General features: G+C 41.5%; 1 protein-coding gene and 2 non-coding genes across 6 annotated transcripts; 2 read left to right on the forward strand and 1 right to left on the reverse strand.

Annotated features, from left to right (window-relative positions):
- The first annotated feature begins 451 nt into the window (after nt 1–451).
- On the forward strand, nt 452–17,712 carry tmem116 (transmembrane protein 116). Of its 4 annotated transcripts, none has more exons than XR_013492143.1 (12): nt 452–632; nt 5,358–5,404; nt 5,834–5,897; nt 6,245–6,376; nt 12,686–12,787; nt 13,817–13,866; nt 13,995–14,078; nt 14,186–14,321; nt 14,411–14,555; nt 14,653–14,732; nt 14,984–15,435; nt 16,460–17,712. XR_013492143.1 is itself a non-coding variant. In XM_033640330.2 (11 exons), exons 1-11 carry the CDS (start codon nt 552–554, stop codon nt 15,149–15,151), a joined length of 1,089 nt encoding a protein of 362 aa, XP_033496221.2. In that variant the 5' UTR covers nt 452–551; the 3' UTR covers nt 15,152–17,712. The 4 variants fall into 4 exon arrangements, 2 of the variants coding, with proteins under 2 accessions (XP_033496221.2, XP_078027422.1); XR_013492144.1 differs by having other exon boundaries at nt 17,680–17,712; XM_033640330.2 differs by having other exon boundaries at nt 14,984–17,712.
- trnae-uuc (transfer RNA glutamic acid (anticodon UUC)) lies at nt 8,695–8,766 on the forward strand. The gene has a single exon. It is a non-coding gene; the product is annotated as a tRNA-Glu (tRNA).
- trnae-uuc (transfer RNA glutamic acid (anticodon UUC)) lies at nt 10,625–10,696 on the reverse strand. Its single transcript has one exon. It is a non-coding gene; the product is annotated as a tRNA-Glu (tRNA).
- Nucleotides 17,713–23,190: the final 5,478 nt, after the last annotated feature.

Here is a 23,190-nt window from a genome sequence, read left to right on the forward strand (position 1 = left end):
CGTGATCTCTGTAAAAAGGACCAGTGTTTGTTTTGTCTGTTCTGGGCTACTGTAGAAACATCCAGGTGCAACATGGCGATCTCCATAGATCAGGACCTGCTCCCTATGTAGATATAAACGGCTCATTCTAAGGTAACAAAAACACAACGATTCTTATTTGCTGGTGATTATACACTAAAGAAAACTTATTACATTATATTTAATTTCAATATCTCCCCATAAATCCTTCTCACTGGAATTTGAGGTCTTCTGTATAAAATTGGGGGTATTGTGTCCTGAGGGTGGCACTAAAATGAAAGATCAGGACTCATCAGGAGTCCTGGCCCGGTCTGACACTGCCTCTGGTCTCCAGCCTCCTGGTCCTGCTCATCAGGGGGCGTGGCCACTGTGATAAGTGGGTGGAGCCAGTGGGAGTAAATCCAGCCTCCTGTCTGTGAGCTGCAGAATAAAACCTGCTGTCCGGCTGCTGGATGTTTCTGTGACAGTCTCAGGTCCTGGCTGCACACAGATCTACATTTTTATTCATTTTAATTCATCTCAGAGTTTCCAGCATGTCGGCTCCCGAGAGGCTGCAGGAGATTTTTAACAACAGCACTGAGAAAAACACCACCGGAGCAAAAGACTGGACTGAGGTGAGAAATGCTCATCAGTTTATTACTGCTTTAACTGAGTAAAGAACCTGTGGTAAGACAAAAAGCAAAAATACTTTTTCTCCCTTATAAGTAAAGTTAAAGTCAAAGTTGAAGAAGTGCTCAGATCTTTTACTTTTTATGATCAGCGTCAACAGCATCAACATATGTACTCCATACGCAGAGTGGCCCATACTGATGCATTCATGTGTTCATCACTTTAAAGTTGCAGCTTGCAAATGAGGAGCTCATTTTAATAACTTTATACGGTTTCATCTAAAATAATACATCATCATTTATCAGTTAATTATGTTTGTATCAATAATCTGAATCTGTAATGTAATAAAAATAAACACAACAAAGTAAAAAGGACACTTTTATATATTTCTCTTCTCTCTGAGATGTGCAGATGAAGGCTGTGAAGTAGCAGGAAAATAAAAAGTACCTGAGTACTTAAGTAAATGGACTCACTATGCTACTGATACTGCTGCTTCAAGTATCAACAGTTAAAACCACATTATTCAGCATTATTATGTTATTTATTGTATGTATGTATTATTATTGTTATTATTGATGCACCTGCTGCGCATGTTGTTGCTCATCAACTACTTGTATACACAGATGGGTGGGTTAAACCAGAGGTTCAGACTGGACTGAATCAAAAAAGCTCTGCAATTTGACTTTAACACCAAGGACTCGTGACCTCACTTAGACTTGAGCCTTTGGACTTGAACATACTTGACACCTTCCCCACAAACCCAAAGATGAAATATATGTTATTAAAAAGCGTCACGTCATGTCACGTCATGTCACGTCACGTCACGTTACATTACTTTACGTTACATTATTTGGTAAAATGATATCGGAGATGTGTACAAAAACTACACAATGGTAAAAAACAAAACAAACCGTGCAGGTCAAAAATTACAGAGGGAAATGCAACAACTTTAAACAAACTTGTTTTCACAAATAAACAAACATTGATTTTTGTAAACTTAATGCATTGTTACTCTGTTGTTAAAATGGTGTCACATTCGGTGAAGGGTGCATTGTGACTTGTTAAAGACTTGAAACTCAAATTTCAAGACATGAGACTTAACTTGTGACTTGCAAACCACTGACTTGGTTTCACTTCGAGGTTAAAGTGAGGGTCAGGATTATTCAAGAAGGATAAAATAGCATAAAGTGGAAATCCTCAAATACAGAACTATAAATAAATGTACTTGCGTGTTTTCCACCGCTGTGAGAGAGCAAGGAATCACTGATGGAGAATTAAAGCGTCTTTAGATGTAAATTAAGGAAACAGAAAGACACGTGTTTGGGAAGTCAAGGACTTCCACTGTTCTCTATAAAGGAGGAGATCTCACTTTAAAATCCTTCTGCTGCTTATAATCATTTTAAATATGATTCACTACATGAGATGGGTGGACTAATGAAGGGGCCTAGCAGGCACAGGCCCAGGGGCCCAAAGTGTCAGTGGCCCCACTGGCCATCACCTGCAAAATATCACTCAAATTAAAGCTGAAAACACACTGGCACCATTGCATCATATGACGCGTGTCAAGTGTCGCCCGTAGCGCACACTGGACGCATAACGCTGCAGCTCGTCAACAGAAGACCACACAAAGTTATTCCTACTTTTACTTAAAGATCTGTACTTCCTCCACCTCTGTGTTAGCTTAAAATCATGTGTGGCCCCTGATTAAACTTGATTTCTCACCTGAAGAGCTGATCCCCAGAGCTGTGACTCACCAGGAAGTATTGTTTTTGACCATTGTCTTTATAATGATGGGATTGTGGGTCGTTTAGCTCGGGATACTTCTCAACCTCTCAAGTCTCTCCTCATCTATTCTTCATCACACGAGACACAGCTGCAGCTACAGAGTTCTCTTTATACATCAGTGATGAGGAGAGGAGTCGAGCTGCCATAGGAGCAGAGGAAATGAAAAAGAGCTGCTACAGGAGCTGGTCTGTACAAGCAGACAGCAAATGGGGGGAAAATGCATTTAATTCCAAAGGCGGTAGAAATGGACAGTGGCGTAAAGTGTCATGGGACGGCGCGTCCAAGAGTGCCAACGTGCGTCTAGCCGCTGCCAGTGTGGGATTGTATGAGAAATAATAGGGGCATATTTCTTGAAATAAATAATAAATAATACAAACATTCTGAGAACACTCTCAGAAGGCTCCTAACTTAGCCTGGAGGTTTTTAGTAAGAAGTCCTGGTTTAGGAGTGAACTATAAAAGCTCTCAGAGCAAAAGTGAGGTGATGTCGACCCTGTTGCTAGGTGTGATACATTCTTTTAACAGGTGTGATTGGTTGTCAGGGACATGCCCCTTTGTGAGCCCTGATTAAGAAACTCTTATTTAAAGTCCTCCTCCCTACTGCTAATCGTTTTTCACCTTAGGAGCTCTCTTAAGGTCTGAGATGCACTCTGAATCATTTCATCTTTACAAGGACTTAGTTTTAACTTTAAGGGGAAATTCTGAGAAAATGTCACGAGGAGCAACTCTTAGTGCGAGGAGGCTTTGTGAATACGGCCCCAGGAGACTCAGAATGACCAAACAGATGCAAAGGAGCTGCAAAAAGAAACATGAAAAAAGGTGTAAAACGACCACAAAGAGACACAAAACCACAAAATGATGCATATCGACAATGAAAAGAGGCAAAACAAGAAGAGGCTAAACACCTGTGAAGTCTGTGTGTCATGCTCCTGTGTTGAAAAGCCTTTTACATAGCTGTGGTCAGGGACCCACTGTCTCATGATTGCCCAGGCCTGAGCCCACAGTGATGTCATCAAACTGCTCATCAGCAGCATCACAGCTGTCAGAAAACTCAAAAAGATTCACTTTGTAAAGATATGCAACAGAAAAAGCAGGAAATGCTCTCAGAGGAGCAACAACATGATGATGTTTGGCATTTTCATCAGTTAAAATTGAATGTTACTCAGACTGTGAACAGTGATGAGGTGTTTTTTCAAAGCATCAGCTCAGCTGCAGAAACATTAACATAATAACTGAAGCTGGTTTCAGTCGCGTCTTGTCATACTTCTTTAAACTCAGGGGATTTTATGTCTCGCCGCCTTCTCTATTTGTAGCACTTTCACTCTCAAACATCTGCAGCTCATATAAACCTGACCTTAAAGGACCAGTCTGCTGATTTTCTGACTGTCAACAAATCTCCTGCCACAAATACTCACTACAGCACCAAATGTGGATTAATCCGCCTCTGGAAATAGTCCCTAACAAAGTCACTGTTTCCTCCCTTTAACACTGTTGGCCCTGTTGCTGTTGTTAGCACTGTACCGCCACTCGCCGCCCTTTCAGCTCAGCCACCTCCATGTTTGCTCGTGGCGTCTGAGGTGAGCATGGCATTGCAAGATGGCGATCCCTGTAAACAGCTCATTCTGAGGTGACAGAAAGAAATGCAGCCACTTATTTTCAGGCGATAATGCACTGAAGAAAATACTCATTATATTCCATTTCTGTCAATATATCCTCCTGCACACTGACCCTTTATCAAAAATGAAAAATGTATTCATGTCTATGAATACTGCATACAACAAATCCATCTTATTTAAAAACAAAGGGGGGGCAAAATAATACGCATGCAGAAGCTCCCAACAGTCATTCTTTGGGACCTTGCTGGTCCTCCGACAGTGCGAGACAAGCTTGTAACATAAATGAAGTTCTTTTATGTCCACAAAGAGAGAGTTCAGTTCAGTGAAATCATGTTCATATTTTGCACGGATATCACCAGTACATGTTTTTCATCTTGTATGCCAGTATTACAGCAACATACTTGTTGCTCAGGTGGTGTATGACTCCACCTTCCCATTTCCACTCGCAATTTATGAGAGGACAATAGATACGAGTTTATAACTTGGTTCTCCTTTCTTGTTAACTCGAAAACATAGTATAAAGGGTCATCAAGCATGCCATGACGCTGCTTTACCTTGTTAAAAAAAAACTGCCTTGCTTTTCTCTCACTAGGGCTTGCACTGAAGGTAGTCCTGCCTCCAACAGGCAGAGCAGGTTGGGTGTAGCTGACCTCACCCCTAATAGGGATTTCACCCCAGTCATATAAAGAGAGTCAACAGACTTCAGGGAACCCTTAAACCCTAACCCTAACCCTAACCCTAACCCTCACACCCATACAAAATAGCTGAAAATGCTGCCTCAAAAGTCTTTAACTCAACACAGAATGGAGCATCATAATTAGTCGATAAAAAGATAATTAATTTATTTACATTCATTCTGATAATTTTCATTCATCAAATTCCAGATTGACTTCATTTAATCATCGGTTTGTTCATTAAAAAAAAAATTAAAAAATGCAGAAACGTAAAACTTTCTGTAGATACATGACATTTATTCTGTTGCTGAGAGGCCCTGATGATGAACTCTCTCCAGTGGTCAGGAAACATGCTGAGAACTATGTATATTTATTTATGTGCTGGGTTCTGACCCTTCACTTCACTTTTCTGTTGTTGCTTATCTGTTTTCTTTCCCGTTCTTTGTAAACTTCTCATCTGAGCATCATTTAAATACTTAATTGTACTTTACTTCTTCATATTTTAATATCAGACTGTCTTTTATTTATTCTTCTAAAGTTCATCTGTTTTCAGTTCCTTTTATTTTGAAACTTCCCCAGCGTGTTATTTGTGCTCTAACCTGACTCTGCCTGTGAGTTAGTGTGAATGACACTGATCTGATGTCTGCTGTCTGCAGGTGTATGAAGCCGTCAGGTGGATCCAGCTCATCATGGCTCTGCTCAGGTCAGTGAGGTCATCACTTACTGGTTTATCCTCTGATGGTTAAACTGGTTTACTGCAAAGCATTAAAGTAACAAGTCTGATTTGTGATTGATGCACAGTCCTGCAGCACTGTTCCTTATTTACGCAGTCAGATTTATTTTAAAATGATTTCTGAAAAGGTCTGAATTTAATGTATTTCAGACTCTTCAGGACATTAAGCTTTAATTTCTGCTTCAATGACACATTTAAAGGAGGTTAAAGGTCAAAGGTCACTGCGCTCAGACAACAGAAGAAGGAGAAGTTCCAGTCAGCATGAAATAATCTGATTAGAGCTCATTGTTTCATCGGGAGACATTTTGAGAAACAGCATGACATTTGTTATTAGATATAAAAGTTTACTGAGAATAAACGTTATATGTTTTTAACAGCAGTCTGTGATCGTGTTTTCAGTGTTCTGGGTTCAGGCTCCATCATCGTCTGTCTGATGTTACAGAGACTCAGCCGCACGCCCGAGGTCAGTCTCCGTTTTTTGTTTTACACATTTCTGCTCGCTGCAGCTGCAGTTTGCACGGCCTCAAACATGAGCTGATATGACATGGGACTTCTGAAATGATGTTCAGAATCATCTCAAAGCCTGTAGCTACATGTATGTGACCTTTGTAAAGCTATGTCTAGTTTATGAGTGCGTGGAAAAGTTTAAGTACAAATTCCCCACCACCTCTCCTAAACAGGAGCAAGACACATGGGATTTACTCACAGAATTATAAATTAAGTGGATAAAACCTGTAAAATCAACATTATTGTCCTTTGTATTGAGATGTATTTCAGAGTGCAACTGTGTGTTTGTGTGTGTGTGCGCAGCTGCAGCCTCTGTTCCTGCTCAGTGTGTCCGATCTGCTGCTCGCTCTGTGCTGGCTGATCGGAGCCGCTCTGTTCTCTCAAAGCTGCAGCAGCCTGAACACACACTGCTACCACCTGCACACTGTGGAGCAGGTAATACTACTCTACATGACACTACACTACACAACACAACATTACAACATCTCCAGAGCCTGATATATCATCTCCCTCTGTGCCATAGAGCCCTGTTGTTGTTAAAAACACATCAGTGAGCCACAGTGTGTCACTGATTGATATGTTCCTTAATACCATGAACACACACACTGTAGTTTATTTTGACTCAATCCCATACACACCATTCAAATGTGGATGGATCCACTGCTAAAAATAGTCCCCAACAAAGTCACTATTTCCTCCTGTTTGTGATTAAAAACTAAAGAAAAGCTGTAGGTGTAAACTGTAAAATGAAATAATGTTTTGCTGCCTCTCACAGCAGCTGGAGTCTGAGAAAAAATAACTTCATTCACTGGGCCGACTGCCGGCAACTTTTAAGGTGGAACGTTAACTTGTAATGTTACTCAATGCATGAGTTGATGACGTGAATCCATCAGCACACCTTAAATTTCACTGTGACAACTTTGACCATCACTTTAGGTTTTATATGACACACACTTTTAGTAATGACTTTAAAAATATAGATTAATTTGGAGCGGATTATGTGAAGGTCATATATTCTAATCCTCACTTCCTGTGGGCTACAGCAACACTAAACCCCTGAGCTTGCCTGAGAAGGACTAAATGCACAAAGCTGCTATTTTTAAATATCCCATGGAGAGAGACTCTCACTGCAGCCTGTTCTATTTTGTTGTGAAAATGTGGGCGTGCAGCCTCGTTCTGTGGACGATAAACCAGGTGCAGACTTCCATCTGTGTCACCGCTGATGAGGAAATACAGCGAGTGCTGGACGGAGCAGTGAGTGACAACAACCCCGCCCACATTTAAGAGGACTGTCTGAACAGACCGAGGGTCTAGGTACCATGTCTGAAGGCTTACTGCTGGTTCCAAAGGTGCTGGACTGAAAGGGTTTGGTGGAGACGGGACTTATGATCCATTTCGGTCGTATCTGTGAGCTTTCAAAAAACATGTACAAATATGGCCCAAGAAATATGGACAGAGTATAGACAGAAGGTTCTGTCCATCTCCGTCTCCATGTGTGATGTTAAGCGTAAATGAGCCCTTTAGCATTGACAGGCTAAAGCAAATGAGAGAAGAGAGTTATCTTAAGCTCCGTTCTGCTTCCAGCTAAGGGTCCCTTGGCCTAAAAGATGCTGAAGAACGCTGAGTCTGAACACAAAATTTGTATTTATACGTTCAACCAAATTTGGACCCATTTTAATAATTTCACCTGAGAGATTTCTCTGTTTTGTCTGAGCTCCCCTCACTGCTGTAAAATACACACAGCCTTGGGGAGTCTCTTATCTGCTGATTTAGTCACAGATACTTCATATTTAACCAGGAAAAACTTCTTATGTGAAACCAGACAGCAGGTCAGTGCAGGGCAGACAGAGTTTCCTGATTTTTTAGGGGGAAATTTAGGTGCCTTTTCACCGGTGTTGAAAAATATCATGGGATTTCCTTCCTCTCATCACAAACAAAAAGGTGTTTCCTTAAAAACCAAGCAAAAAAAGGAAGCCTCATATGTAGCTGGCCGTGCATCCCCCCGAAACACAGAGACAATATAAAACTGGAAAATCTCAACTTCCTCCTGAGAGATGCAAAGTTTCAAAACTCCCAATGAAACAACCTGCATTATCAGCCACACCTCACCTCAGCAGTGGTGGACGAAACAGTCAGATTGTTTACTAAAACCACACTGCGGAAAAACTCCACTACAAGTAAAAGGATGTAAGTATGACCAGCAAACAATTAAATACCATGCACTGTTTCCACAGGAGGAGTGTGTCACATGAATTCAGGAAGTCAGTTCCTCAGTGAGCTCAAACAGAAACAGTTTAACTGACTTTAAAACACATCACAGCACATTTAACATCGTCTCACACAAACTGCTTCCTCCAAACAAACAACATAGAGTTTACTTACAGACTCTGACACACTGGAAAACACACAAACACACGAGCTGTCGGTCAAACAGCTGCAGCCATCTTTCAGAATTTGAATCCGGTCCCTCCCACCAGCTCAGTGATTGGAGGATGGGTGTGTCAGTCAGCCTCAGTGGCCACCAGGTGAACTGCAGCTGAATAAAACACTGACTTCACTTTGTAGAGGAGCTGAACTTTAAATGACCACTGAGGATTCAGTGAATGTATATTCTCATACTGGGAACACTGGGTGACAAAACCAGGATGGTGCTGGGGTTCATAGTTTATTTAATCAACTATCAACCTGTTATTTCATGATCACGATTTAATCAAAGTTGTGGCTGCCTTGTTTTTTATGATAGATAGTATAGGTCCCATATGGTCTAGCGGTCAGGATTCCTGGTTTTCACCCAGGTGGCCTGGGTTCAACTCCCGGTATGGGAAAAAGTTTATGAATATGTACTCATGATTTCCAAGTGTAAGTCTAGGATATCAAGATTTGGATAGAGTACTACATTCAGTAACTGAAAACTAAGATCTGTAATCACCTGTTCAGCCCTAAAACCTGGACCAGACTAACTTTAAACCAGACCACATGGGTAATAAAGGCAGGAGAAGATGGTTACCACAAAATGATCCCATCAAAGTACCACTTTTAAGAGTTATTAGTTTCAGCTCAAGTGTAATTTGTGCGTCCATGATAAGTAGTCGTCTAGTTTGTCTTCACATTCATCCCTTTCATGGTCAGCAGTCTTAATTTAACAGAATGTACATGTCACTGTCACTTTCCTGGTTTTCAGCTCCTGGTTTATTAAATCAGTTAATCCAAGTTTATTAATGATGGCACTGAGTCTGTGTATGATATACACCTGATACTGATGGTCCAAATATAGAAATCCTGCATCAGTGCATAATCACCAATGTGCCTGTTCCCATACTGGGAGTTGAACCTGACCCAGAGTTTGCCAGCTGGGTAAAAAGCAGGAATCCTGACAGCTAGACCATATGGGACACAAAGAGAAGAGGTGGTGGCCTCAAAATAATCAGGTCATAAAATCAACGTAATGATCAATAATATTATTTTAATAGACCGTACGAGGCAAATAGCACGACCAGAAAACTGCTCTTCTTTATTAAGCTACCTCCCATGTGGTCTAGCGGTCAGGATTCCTGGTTTTCATCCAGGCGGCCTGGGTTCAACTTCTGGTATGGGAACAAGAATATTTGTGTAGGTTTGCAGGATGTCTGTATTTGGACACAACCCAACACTGCAGACAGTATTTTCTATATAACATTCAAATTCAATAGATTTGGAATAATGGTTTCCCATACAAGCAGATGAAAGTCAGGAATTCTGAGTTTAGAAACTGAGAGCAGCTTCTTTGTTTTTTTCGGAAGATGAATTATCGTTTTATGGTAATCATCTCCCCGAGCCTTTGTCTTTGATGTGGCCTGGTTCAAAGTTGGTCCAGTATCTAAGTTTCACAGGCAATGCCAGATCAAGGTGCCCAGTATACCAGACTATCCAAATTTAGAGATCATGGGTATATGATGAACACAACAACATATACACTTATTCCTATACCGGGAGTTGAACCCAGGCCGCCGGGTGAAAACCAGGAATCCTGACTGCTAGACCATATGGGAGCTGCTGTGAAGAGAAAGAGCAGTTTTTTTTCTGCTGTTATCTACTTCTAATAATAATGACCATTATGTTAATGTTATGTCCTGATTATTTTGAGGCCACCACCTCTTCTCTTTGTGTCCCATATGGTCTAGCTGTCAGGATTCCTGGTTTTCACCCAGCTGGCCAATTCGGGGTCAGGTTCAACTCTCAGTATGGGAACAGGCACATTGGTGATTATGCGTCATTGCAGGATTTCTGTATTTGGACCATCAGTATCAGGTGTATATCATACACAGACTCAGTGCCATCATAAATAGATTTGGATTAACTGATTTAACAAACCAGGAGCTGAAAACCAGGAAAGTGACAGTGACATGTAGCCTACATTCTGTTAAATTAAGACTGCTGACCACGAAAAGGATGAATGTGTTGTAATAAAGCTGCTCGGTCTGAACAAGAATGGGCTGAAGATGAAACTAATAACTTTGTGGTAAGCATCTTTTCCTGCCTTTATTACTTAAAGCTGGTATGGTCCATTTTCCAAATTTCAACAGGTGATTATAGATCTTAGTTTGCACTCAGTGTATAAATAACCAAACACTGTCTTGGGCTCCGTCCAAATCTGGAAACCTGACACCTACTCTTGGAAATCATGAGTACATAATCACAACATTGTTCCCATACCGGGAGTTGAACCCGGGCCGCCTGGGTGAAAACCAGGAATCCTGACCGCTAGACCATATGGGACTTACTAAGAGAAGAAAAATGGTGATCACAAGTTTTAATAAATCATGATCATGAAATGACAGCTTGATAGTTGATCAAACAAATTACGAAACCCAACCTGCGTCCTGGTTTTGTTACCCAGTGTTGTTCGTATTGGTGTTTACATTTACATTCCTCTTAAATGTGGGCGGGGTTGTTGTCACTCACTGCTCCGTCCAGCACTCCAGCTGTATTTCCTCATCAGCGGTGACACAGATGGAAGTCACCACAGAACGAGGCTGCACGCCCACATTTGCAGGAATTATCTTGTGCTGACCATCTCGTCCTGTCTTTTATTCCATATGGTCTAGTGGTCAGGATTCGACCCCCAGTTTGGAAAATTACCCGTTGGAACAGTTAATCATGACATTTAGTTGTTTAAATACAATTAGACACATGTTAATTAACATATATTAATGTAAATATCAAACACATTTTGATATATTTTAAGATATTGAATGCAGTCTATTGAATGGGCTTAGTCCAAATATGGAAACCCTCTAATTGAATACATCATCTCAAATGTATATGGCTACCACAAAATACTCCCAACAGTCGGAAGGTTCTACTCCCAGTATGGTGATTTACTTTTTCCAAATCTATTAACTAAGACACTGAGTTGATGGATCTTAATTTATTAACTACTGATTAAATCTGGCACTCCAGGTTGGGAGAGAGTTAATACCCCAAGAGAGGGAGTTCAAGTATCTCAGGGTCTTGTTCACAAGTGAGGGTAGAATGAAGCATGAGATGGATCGGCAGTTTGCCGCAGAGTCTACAGTGATGCAGACGCTGCGCCGGACTGTCGCGGTGAAGAGGGAGCTGAGCCAGAAGGCAAAGCTTTCGATATACTGGTCCATCTACGTCCCAACCCTCACCTATGGTCATGAGCTCTGGGTGGTGACCGAGTGAAATGAGCTTCCTCCTTGGGGTGTCTGGGCTCAGCCTTAGAGATAGGGGGAGGAGTCAGACATCTGGAGGGAGCTCGGAGTAGAGCCGCTGCTCCTTCATGTTGAGGTGGTTCAACATCTGATCAGGATCCTCCTGGGCGCCTCCTGTTAGAGGTGTTCCAGGTACGTCCCACTGGTAGGAGGCCCCGGGGCAGACCCAGAACACACTGGAGGGATAATATATCTCATCTGGTCTGGGAACGCCTCGGGGTCCTCCATGAGGAGCTGGAAAGGGTTGCAGGGAAGAGGGACGTCTGGAATACTTTGTTGCCCCCTGCGACCTGGCTTCGGATAGGCGGTTTCTTGAAAATGAGGGTGAAATTCTGCACTTAATCACATATCGACAAAGAAATCATACCGGGAGTTGAACCCAGGCTGCCTGGATGAAAATCAGGAATCCTGAGGAATCATGGGAGCTTGTTTGGTAATCTGAGAGCAGTTTTTATCTGCTGCTGATTGCCTCCAACATTCTGTTGAATTAAGATTACTGACCATTCTGTTGGTGTTATTATTCTGTGTGAACCACCTCTTGTCTTTGTGTCCGGTATGATTCAGCGATCAGGAGTCCTAGAATGATTCCATATGTATTAACAAAGATGCTGAGCTGTTAAAACAGGTGCTGATGGGACTTTAAATGTCTTCTATTGAAATGAGTGGCCCCTGAACAGATGAACTTTTTGAAGAGATCCTGTCCTGGTATTTTGGGCTGTTTGTCCCCGATGACCCGGTCCAGAACTGATCCTGAACTGGGTCAGTCTGGGATGAAGTAGAGCAGCAGAACCAGGACAGATCACAGACCCGATGAAAATAGAAGAAAACACCACAACACATTCCTGACCTACATGTGTTGTTCAGACGCATCGAGCCTCGGGTCAGCTGCTGATCTTATTGCTTGATCTTTCCACTGACGGATGTTTACAGTTCACGGAGTGTGAGTGTGAAGGACACGAGTGTTTGTGTGCACACAAACAGGCTTCATATGAAAAGCAATTATGGTTTTACTGTGTTTTTGTTCTGTCAGGCTCTCTACATGGCCTCCTTCTTCTACACACTCAACTATGTGTTTGACCTCTACACCGGGATCAGAGAGAAGTTCTACAGCTGCATGAATGGATTCATACAGGTACACAAAAAACATCATTACACAACAAAGTCCGGGGGGGGGGGGGGGGGGGTTGGGGGGGGGTAGGGGTTGGGGGGGGGGGGGGGGGTGGTATGCAGTGGTGCAGTGGATATATTCACTCATTCACCTATATCTGAGCCGCTGACAGCTGGTAGCCACTGTTAGTGCTGTTAGCGGCGCTGGTCACTAACAGCTGTTAGCGACCCGGTGTTGCGAGGAGAGGGACGAGGTGTGTGAGGTTGAGTCACTTGTCAAAGACATGATTGGTTTGTTTCGATTTACACCTGCCCCAACAGTCCTACGTTGTAAACACAGCCAGCATGGTGAGGAGGGGGTTTGTCAACTCGCATTGCATGTGTCTGTGTAGGAGCCTGAATGAATACTCCATGAAGTGTCGGATGACATGGTTTCATCAATGTTATCATAGCTTTTTTGGTACACAGCGGCCACCGTTGTTGCAATACGCGTTTGAAACAGTGAGGCGCTAGAGTGCGCTATCCGTTTGAATGCAACAATTTCAACACTAGATGGGAGAAATTCCTACACAGTGCCCGTTTAATTATCAGAGACGTCACGTGAAAAAAGTAAACATTTAAAATTGAGATGAGGGAGACGTGATGCTGCTCTGCAGGGCGCTCAATTAACATGTGGCTGCAGCTGAAGAGGGAGGGGCAGGCTTGACACAAATGCTATCAGGCAAACAAAACACTTTTAATTGAGAACTGAGGCCATGGGCCAAATTTAAAAACTAAAATATAAAATTACTAAAAGAAACAGAAACCACGTCTTGCAAAAAGGGCACTTTTCTAATCAGAGGTCTAAAGTGCAGGTGCTGGAGCGCCACCTGGGGTCTATCTGTGCACGTGCCTGCATCACAGCATCAATCTTTTTATTTGACTCTCTACTAGAAGGAAAATAAGCAAGTTTCCCAAAATGTCAAACTATTCCTTTAATGCCCAGATGCAGAAGCTGTCAGTGATTTTTTTGGGAATTTGTTCGTTAAAAGTCGATTCTCATCTTTTTGTCCAGGTTTCCAACAGAGTGAGCACCGCCGGTAAAATCACTGCGCTGCTTTCAGGGTGAGAAGCTGTTCAGTAACTCTGACGTGTAATGTTCATGTTCCAACCTGGTTCCAGTTTAAATACATTTAACTCATGTTCTGAGAGTGATTTAAAATGTATTTGATCTGGTCCTGTTGTGTTTGCAGCCTGTTTCCTGTGCTGCTGATGACGCCTGTCTTTATACTGGGAGGCATCAACCACTGTCAAACCAACTTCAGCCAGCCCTACAGGTGAGGAGAAAAAATGCAAAGGTTCACACACTAGTGAAAATGTGTGTAATGTTTGCAGTTTTTTGTTTTCTTTATTTTGACCCTTGCTGTGAACCGTACCACACCAGGTGTCTGCTGATGCACACCGAAGCGCTGTTTCTTACCTCAGAGCACCAGCTGCCAATGGGACCCTGCAGAAGGCTGCACTCCTTCCGCATCGCCATCTTCCTCGCCACCTTCCTCCTCACACTTCTCAGCATCACAGTGAGTGACGCCACGGGATATAAAACGACAGCAAAAATGTAAATGTACACCACAACGTGTCTGTGTGTAAACCTCCCCTCCTGCTCCAGGTGCTCATGGTTAAAGCCCGTCGCATTTACAGGCGGGTTGTGACGGCAAACGGTTACCTAGGCAACGAGCAGCGGGCCTCCTTCCGTGTGATGGATCGGCGGATGCTCCTGTACCCGCTGGTCTTTGTCTTCTGTTGGGGTCCAGGTTTGTGTCTTTGTCCTAACTCAGATCACCAAGACATGAGACATTGTTCTGAATGATGTAAGCAGGGTTTGAATCGGTACCTGTGTTTTTTCCTCAGCGGTGGGTCTGGCATTTCTTCGGGTGGTGAAGCCCTCAGCAGGTCAGGGCGAGGCCTGGGTTGCCCTCTACATATCTCAGGTCAGTCTGCAGCAGGACTTTGGGCCTGTGGTCCTTTATCACCCTGTGTAGACGTGTCAAAACAGTTCTGAGATCTGAACAACATCAGAAAAAGTCTGCACACTAATATTTAAGAGACAAGCACGGACAGCTTCTCTTTGTATCTTTATGTGGTGGTTTTGTGTCTCTTTCGGCTCTGAGCCGACAGTCAAATGCGCAGGAACAGAGAGATGATACAGTTTCAGTGACGTGAATGTGTCTTCTGTCCTCAGGCTTTCACCTCGGCCTCTCAGGGTTTCCTCAACTGTCTGGTCTATGGATGGACTCGTGCACGTCTCCGGCAAGCTGGCAAGATGGTTTTATCTCGAGACGCTGACACTCAGACACCTCTGCTGAGATCTCAGAGGAGCAGAGGCTACCAAACACTCCGCACTGGCTGAAAGACGCAGGGGAGAAGTGACAGTGAAACTGAAAGTGAAACTGAGCAGGTGCAGCAAAGACTCAAGCGATAAGTCTGAACTTTCACTTTCACTGACGGGGGAAAACACCATGGCTGAGCGTCTGCAGGGGACAAAGACTTCCACCTCTGATCCTGAACCACTGACGTGAGAAAAAAGGGAAGAAGAAGAAGCAGGGGGACTTTACGCTGAGAAATACAGAGACAAAGAAAACAGGATTTGAGAAGGATGTGGCTGCATTGACTCTGAACTGACGGACCTCACAGGTGGTTTGTTTTAACTTTCGTCACTTTAACTAAAGTCACTTTCCAGGTCACATGACTCCTGTGGGTCAGTGTCTGGAGGTCCATTTAGCAGGTTATTCATCAGAAACTAAGCTGAAAAGGACAAAAAGAAAATATATTTTAAATTTATATTTGTAATGCATTAGAGGTAGAAAGTGATTTTACAGTTTACATGAACCAGAGAAAAGAAGCACTTCATTTTTTTTAATATTCAAAGGCCACTAAACTTTCAGATTAATATTAAGACAAAAAGTGCATTGAATATGTGGTTGTGTCAAGTTTGATACTACTGTTGAAGCCCAGTGCTGCTCTTATCCTGCAGGTTACATAAAGGTTAAAGGGATTTAGGGCCTGAGTTTAAACAAAGAAAGCTGGTTTATACATTTTGTGATAACTGAAGCAACCTGAATTTCTTTTTATAGGATGCTTGGTAGTGATTAAAGCTGGGTGTGCAGTTTTATTTTGGTGTCATTGGGTAAAAGTCCCATAATAAACTTTGAGCCTGTTGTAATTCAAATGGTCTGAGAGAAAACTAGACTTCTGCTCCTCCTCTTGGCTCTGTTTTCAGGCTTAAGGAAGTCTAGCTGTGATGGGAGACTCCAAAATCACAATCACAGGTCATTTCAGAGAGGTGGTGTTGTTGGCTGTTCTATAGATACAGATGTGTGTGCACGTCCCTTCAGATGGTGAAAGTCTGAATCAATGATGTGGAGAAAGTTGCTATTCCATTTGGCATCAACTGCCTCCACTGTAAAGGAACCCAAATAAGGAAGTCGAACTTATCAGAAAGAGTCTGAAAGGAAATATGACAATAAATGAAATAAATTTTATGTCAATCCCGGTGAAGCGTTTCAGAAATGGAGAGAAAATGTTGCTTATAGTTTAGCCTTTTACTAAATGGAGCCAAAAGCTCATGACTGTAGTTTCAAGTTCACATTTATGTAGCTGATGTTAGCTAGATCCTCAAATCACAGTGTGTCCTCCGCCTCACTCCCCGCCACTACAGACTACCTAACCAGGAGGAGAGTGGGCAGCAGCTCCAGAGATGGAGCCCCCGTCAGCGGCCACAGCATTCTGAATCAAGCCAGGGGACCGGACAGCCCGAGTCCCCGCAGAATCAGCAAACTTTCTGTTGCTGCTGTTACACAGACACACCAAACCGACATCAAAGAACTAGCAGCCACAAACTCTGTTACGTTGCCTCGAATCACCTGTACCTACAGCTAACAACAAACCACCACGTATGTTCTGCACTTGCGTGAGAGGTAAGAGCTCTCCACACCAGCAGGCAGCGGTCATCTGTTTTCTTTATTAAAAGTGAAACCGGAAGACTAACAGGACGGATCAAAGACGCCAGTAGGCACATTAACAACATAACTTGATGTTTATAGAACACAGCATATTTACCATGAAATGTTTCTGATACAGAGCTCAGTGGCTAAAAACATAATCATACCTAAAACAACAAGTTTGTTTTGGTCTCACTCCCTCTTGACTTAAGCTGTTTGTTTACTTTCCTCACTTCCGTTTCTCTTCTCATGTGACAATCAGAGGGATTTCATTCAACATGCTGAATTGGCTGACAGAAAGCCGACAAGGGACATACTGCAAAGACAAGGGCAACAGATGCTCACCGATGGCCTGAAATTGACCAACGGTTGATCGTTGGCTTGGTGTGTCAGAGCCTTTAGACGTGGCGCTGTTGCTGGCTGCCAGCCCGCTGTAACACCCGGCACTGAGGGATTTTTGCTGGGTGAATTTGAGCCGCTAAAGCTGCCAACCAAAGGTCCGTCTCTGGAGCTGCTGCAGGGGACCACATCTGGTGGGAGGGGCTTAGGACAGAGCTGCAGGATGAGGGTTTATCTTCAAATTCTGCCATTGTTTTGCATTTCACAGATTTGTGGTCACCGAGCTTTAAGTTTGTTTTTTCTGTCAGTACTGGCTGTGTTACTTTTGTCATGTTGGTTGAAGCTCTGCATGATTTCTGCTTCCCAAAGATTTCAAAGTGTTGTGAGGCAGAAACATTTTGTACAGTTGTTTGACTCAGTACCTGAAGAAGATTCATAGTACATGTGTTTTGCACACTGATTGGTTGAAGCTCTGCAGTCACGCTGCTGAATGGACTCAACGTTTACATTCTGAGCTGTTTGTTTCCTTTTGTTTGGTCAAATTATAATGAAAGTATCTTCAGTTATGAAAATGATTTTTCTGTGTGACTGATTTCAGTAAAGCAGAGACAGCAGTTCTGTTGTGACTTGACACGATGAATGAAAGGAGCCTTCAACTGTCAGAATCTACAGAAATGACGAGGACGTGTTTTCCCTCTTGGTTGTTGCCCTGCGTTGCTGCCAACCAACCGTGCAGAAATACAGTGAGGCCATCGCACCACATGATCACCGCTTCCCTCACAGAGACGCTGGCGCCTGACGCACAAGCCTGACCTCACTCATTATGTGATGCGGTGTCCAGAGGGGGGACACCGCCTCCCCCTGCCGATTCTCTTGCTGTGGGCATTTCGCCAGAATCTACAGGAGAACAATGAATTTCCTCTTCAATCAGACTTCAGCTTAACTGAAATACCGAAGTTGATAATGTCACTGCAGGAAACTGTCCGTGCAGATAAATCAAAATTGAAATCATTGAAATGAAATGTCAACCTTTTGTGTGTGGTCTCTGAAAAACAGAAAACTATTCATTCAAATGAACCTCGATTAACATCAGATATCAAGATACTGTGGAAGGTACAAAACATCCAGTGATAATAACAAAGTGACAGCAGCTGTACTAAAAGTTTTACATAACGATTAATAACTTTTTAAAATACATTTTAATTGTACATTTCTGTGTGAAGTCACTCTTGTTAGAGTGTTAGGCTGTTTTCTTCTGTCTGTTGCTCTTACTTTCATGTTTCAGTTCATCATATAAAACAGAAGAAGCAACTCATACTACTGCAGGGTGTGTTCATGCCAACCGCCGCTTGAGTCTCTGATACCTTTCACCAGACAACACTACAAACTGAAGCAGACACTGTTGGACTGTAAAGTGCACAATGAATTTTATTTTTATTTAACCAGATAAAAGACCCATTGAGATCAAGACCTCTTTCACAAGGGTGACCTGGCCAAGAAAGGCAGCAGCACACGTCATAATAAATACTACAAATGTAAAGACAGATAAAAATATAGAAACATTGAAATATAGAAATCTAAACAATTTGACAAATAAAGTGCAGGAGTTATGGTTTCAGTAACAGCTTAAGAACAAAAGCACTGTTTGATAGATTCCCGTTCAAACACAAACACAAACTTAAGGTGTTCAGACTGAAGAACTAAAGGTGTATCTTAGCAGATATATAATGGTGGATCATGGGTAACTGATTGAGCCTATCAGGCATAGGCCCCCTACGCTATACAGGCCTTAGGCTATGTTTAAACTGTTAATCTGTTGTTGGAAAGTCAGTAAAATTACTAAAGAAAAGCAAAACAACCACAAACACACAAAATAACTACAAAGAGACTCAAATGACAAATGAGGGCTCATTTATACTCCCTTTACATACAAAAATAGATTTGTCCGTTTCAAACGTTGGAAACTTCCATGCCTCCTTAATGTTGGCATACATACAGCCATAAATGGCACCTGAGGGCGGAGTCAAACGTTTCACACAACAACAAATGAGGTGACGGTGGAGGGGGTCATAATAATGTACCTGTTAATGGAGGCAGTGTTATGGACGGCGGTGGTCTGTGAGGCCATTAAACATATCGCGATACATGGACGGAGAATTATTTTCACTATGTTACTGATTTGTTCAGTTCCGCCATTTTTAAATGTCTTCGTTATCTCCTACAGTCGTATCTCACTTGAACTACACTACACTGCCTCCATAATCTCCAGTGGTACTGTTATGTTTTGTCTGCATCCAAACAGAAGGCTCCGTCCTTGTCCGTATAGGTAGCATCATTCCACTGCACTCAGGCAGAACTACACCAACAAAACAACAAGAAAGAGACTGAAATGGCAACTAAGAGCTGCAAAACAACCACACAATGATGTAAAACGACTACAAAGATGCACAAACAACAAGACTTAAAATGACTACTATGACCCACAAACGACTATAAGAGCTGCAAAACATCTACAAAGATACACAAACAATCAATCAATTCAGTTCTATCAATTTTATTTATAAAGCCAAATCACAATTTGCCTCAGAGGGCTTTACAGCATACGACATCCCTCTGTCCTTTGGACCCTCGCAGCAGATACAAAACATAGGTGATAGAAAATGACAGCAAAGATGCAGAAACAATGACACAAAAAAAATGACTCCAAAGACACACAAATAACCACAAGAAGACACAAAACAACTACACAGATAAACAAACAATGCAACATAAAACAACTACAAAGATGCACAAACAACATGATGTAAAACGATGATAAAGATGCAGAACAAAACAAGACATAAAACGACTACAAAGACACACAAATAACCACATAGACACAAAATTACAGAGATGCAAATGACCATAAGGAGATGCAAAACATCTATAAAGATGCACAGACAAGGAGGCACAGAATGACTACAAAGACACACAAACAACCACAAAGACACAAAAACGAGACGCTGAGCTGTTTGTCGTCCTTTAACGTCCCCCTGCAGTTACGTCAGCTGCTCACCACAGTGACTGAACACAGGGTGAAACAGTCGGGTTCCAAAGTTCCCATCTGATGGAAGGATGCAGCCATAAAAACACAGTGGAGTTTGAATGTTTAAATTCATGTAACATCACAGAGCTTCAGTGAACAGCTGATCAGCTTCATACAGAGACTGTGCTATTTGTTTTTTCTTGAAAGTGTTTCTCCAGAATCACAGACTTCACCTTTATGGGAAAAATCTAATTGGACTAAAGAGTTACAGAGGCTAAACACTCATCATTTAACATATATAATCAGTTGTGTTTAAACAATGAGTCCACTGAATTCCTGTAATTAAAGAAATCCCAGTTGACTCGACATGTCTGACCAGTTAAACCAGTGAGATAATATTTAAGGATTCACCTCACGTGGAGAAACACTGAGCTCAGCTCAGTCACAAAACTCATGTGAATTACGTAACCTTTGCGTAACATGTAGCACGCTCTGCAGTGAAACATTACAGTGTGGTGACATAATCTCTGTCAGCGTGTCATCACAACTGATTACACACCTACAGCCGGCCATCTGTTCTTGTGCACAAACACTCCTGATCCGAGGTGAATGAAGCTCGACGTCACAACAGAAACAAAACCTACAAAGAAGAAGAACAAACAGCAGCAGGGTGAGTGTGGGGTCTTTGTTCTCTGGCAGGTCACTTGGCAAACATCCTGCAGAGATGATCACTCAGAGACGAGGCAGAGAAGCAGAAGAGATCTTATTATTGGCTGATTACGGTCAGATGAAGCAGGAAACAAAAACTCACTGAAGGAAAATCAACCAAAAATGTTTTTTTATAAAGACTTTTCATGTTAAATGTGGAGAATGAAGACACTTTTTAACACATTCTCAGTGTTTGTAACCTGGAAGCTTCAGGTCTGAACTGCAGTCTCCACTTTCATACTCGATCATGATTGGCTCCAAACTAGTTGTGATGTCATAAATCCGGCTGGTATGCCATGTCCTGTCTCGTATGCCCAAAAAAAGAAGGTTTTAAGGCAGTGATGGGCAAAAATGAAGGAAAAATTATTTTTTTTAACTACTCTTTTTAGTGTCCAGCATGTACCGGGTCAGTCTGTCGAACATCTTGAGTGATTAATGAATTTCCCACTCACTCTTGTTATGAGAAACTGCCCAAGCTGCCTGCTACAGCGAGTGAAGAAAAAGCAGTCAAGTAAGGGCTGACGTCACGATGACGTCATGTTATCACCTGGAGGTGCAGCTGGGTCATTCCATGGAATCGGTGCCCTTTAGTGTCCCAAAAAAAAAGCTTAAAATAATTTATAAATATGTTATTTTAAAAATATAACTTTGCTGTGTCTTTTGCCTGTAATATAACATAAAATTAAAGTAAATTAAATAATATTTTAAATATATAAAACAACTTTATACTGATGAGAGTGAGGTTGTTGGCCTGTCCCTCACTAGAATAGTTTTACTTCAGCAGGACTTTTAATTTGTAAAATGTGGGGAAAAAGTTCTTTTTTTCCATTTACATATTGTTTTATGTGTGAACTTATTGTTAAACAATGTTTATGGCATAAAAATATATATATATTTTTTAAATATATGTACATTTATCTTTGTCCCCTGATTTCATGTCAACCCTGTTACCCTCACCAAAATACCCCTGTAAAATAATGGAACTTTCCAGAAATCATTTACAGGAAGTTGCATCGTCATTTAAACCGGATGTTTGCACCTCAAAGACAAGTAAGTTTCTCCCACTTCTGATGGTATTTTTTATGTTTTTTACAATATTTGACGAGGGGGGACAACCATACTGTGTCAGTCCTGTTATCATTTTTCAACATATAAATCAAAATAATTTCAAATTTCTCACAATATAATCAAAATCTACAAGTAATAACCTTTCAAAGTACACAACATGTGCTTTGTGAACATTAGCTTTTAGCTAGCAATAAGCGCATTTGATTAAAGTGGTCAACCCTGTTATTGTCAACCCTGTTACTTTTTTAGCGCAACAGGGGTGACATAGATCAGGGTTTAGCCTAGTTTCCCTGTCTTTAAAGGTCAGCTTAATAAAATTAAAACATTTTTTTAAGGTTATGTGTATATTATTAATCTTTACCCATATCATTTACTGAGGCTAGCATATTAGTCACATTTCTAGTTACTGCTGTTTGATTCCTAAGCATCCTATATGATGTGTAGGTATTTTAATGTAATTCAGTGATGTTACTTAGTTTATTTCCTTATTTACACAGTTTAGGTATTGCCGTCTCTGCACCAAAAATGTTGTTATATGCAAGTTGTTCTGTTTTTGCTTCACTGCCTTTGAAGAATTGTGTTTCTTCTTTTAATGTAAAACTTTACTACATTAATGAAATGTTAGATACTCACAAAAACACAGATTTTATATGATCCAATTGGTTTTAATGCTAATGAGAAATATGAAAATGTTTCAATAAAATATTTTTCTTCCAAAGTGCTTGTCAATGATGCATGCATGGAACAGCAATGAAAATTTAGACCTCCTCCTTGAAATGTAGAATGAATGTGTAGTGTCACTAATACAATGCTAATCAACTGCAAAACAATTATATTACCTTGTGGGCAAAACTTGTACTACTACACAATACTGTGAAAAGGTGCAGTACACGCACACAATGTGTGTCCCGTCATCCCTGTTAGCCTTGTCACTCCTGTTATCATAACGTCAATCCTGTTATTGTCAGTAAATTGATAAAAATGTACAATTCCAATTGCTTTTCAACTCTTAATATTATAATTTAGACTATATTATATTTTTGACTGGGGCATTATTTCAAGATTTCTGCTCTGAAAATATGTTTTTTTTCTTAAAAGACTTGTGATCGCCATCCAGACATTGGGTGCTCTTGTTGATCAAAATGAAAAAATATCATATTGGGAGAAAAAACTTCAATCTGAAAATAATCTCAGTAAAGAGAGGGACTCAAGTACTGCTCATATATGTGATATTACATATTTCAAATTAGAAATGTAGTATATGATAATACATATGTCTGTAACAGGGTTGACAAAGCTACCAAAACA

The sequence above is a fragment of the Epinephelus lanceolatus genome, chromosome 10 (genome assembly GCF_041903045.1).
Source record: "Epinephelus lanceolatus isolate andai-2023 chromosome 10, ASM4190304v1, whole genome shotgun sequence".
Taxonomy (NCBI): Eukaryota; Metazoa; Chordata; class Actinopteri; order Perciformes; family Serranidae; genus Epinephelus; species Epinephelus lanceolatus.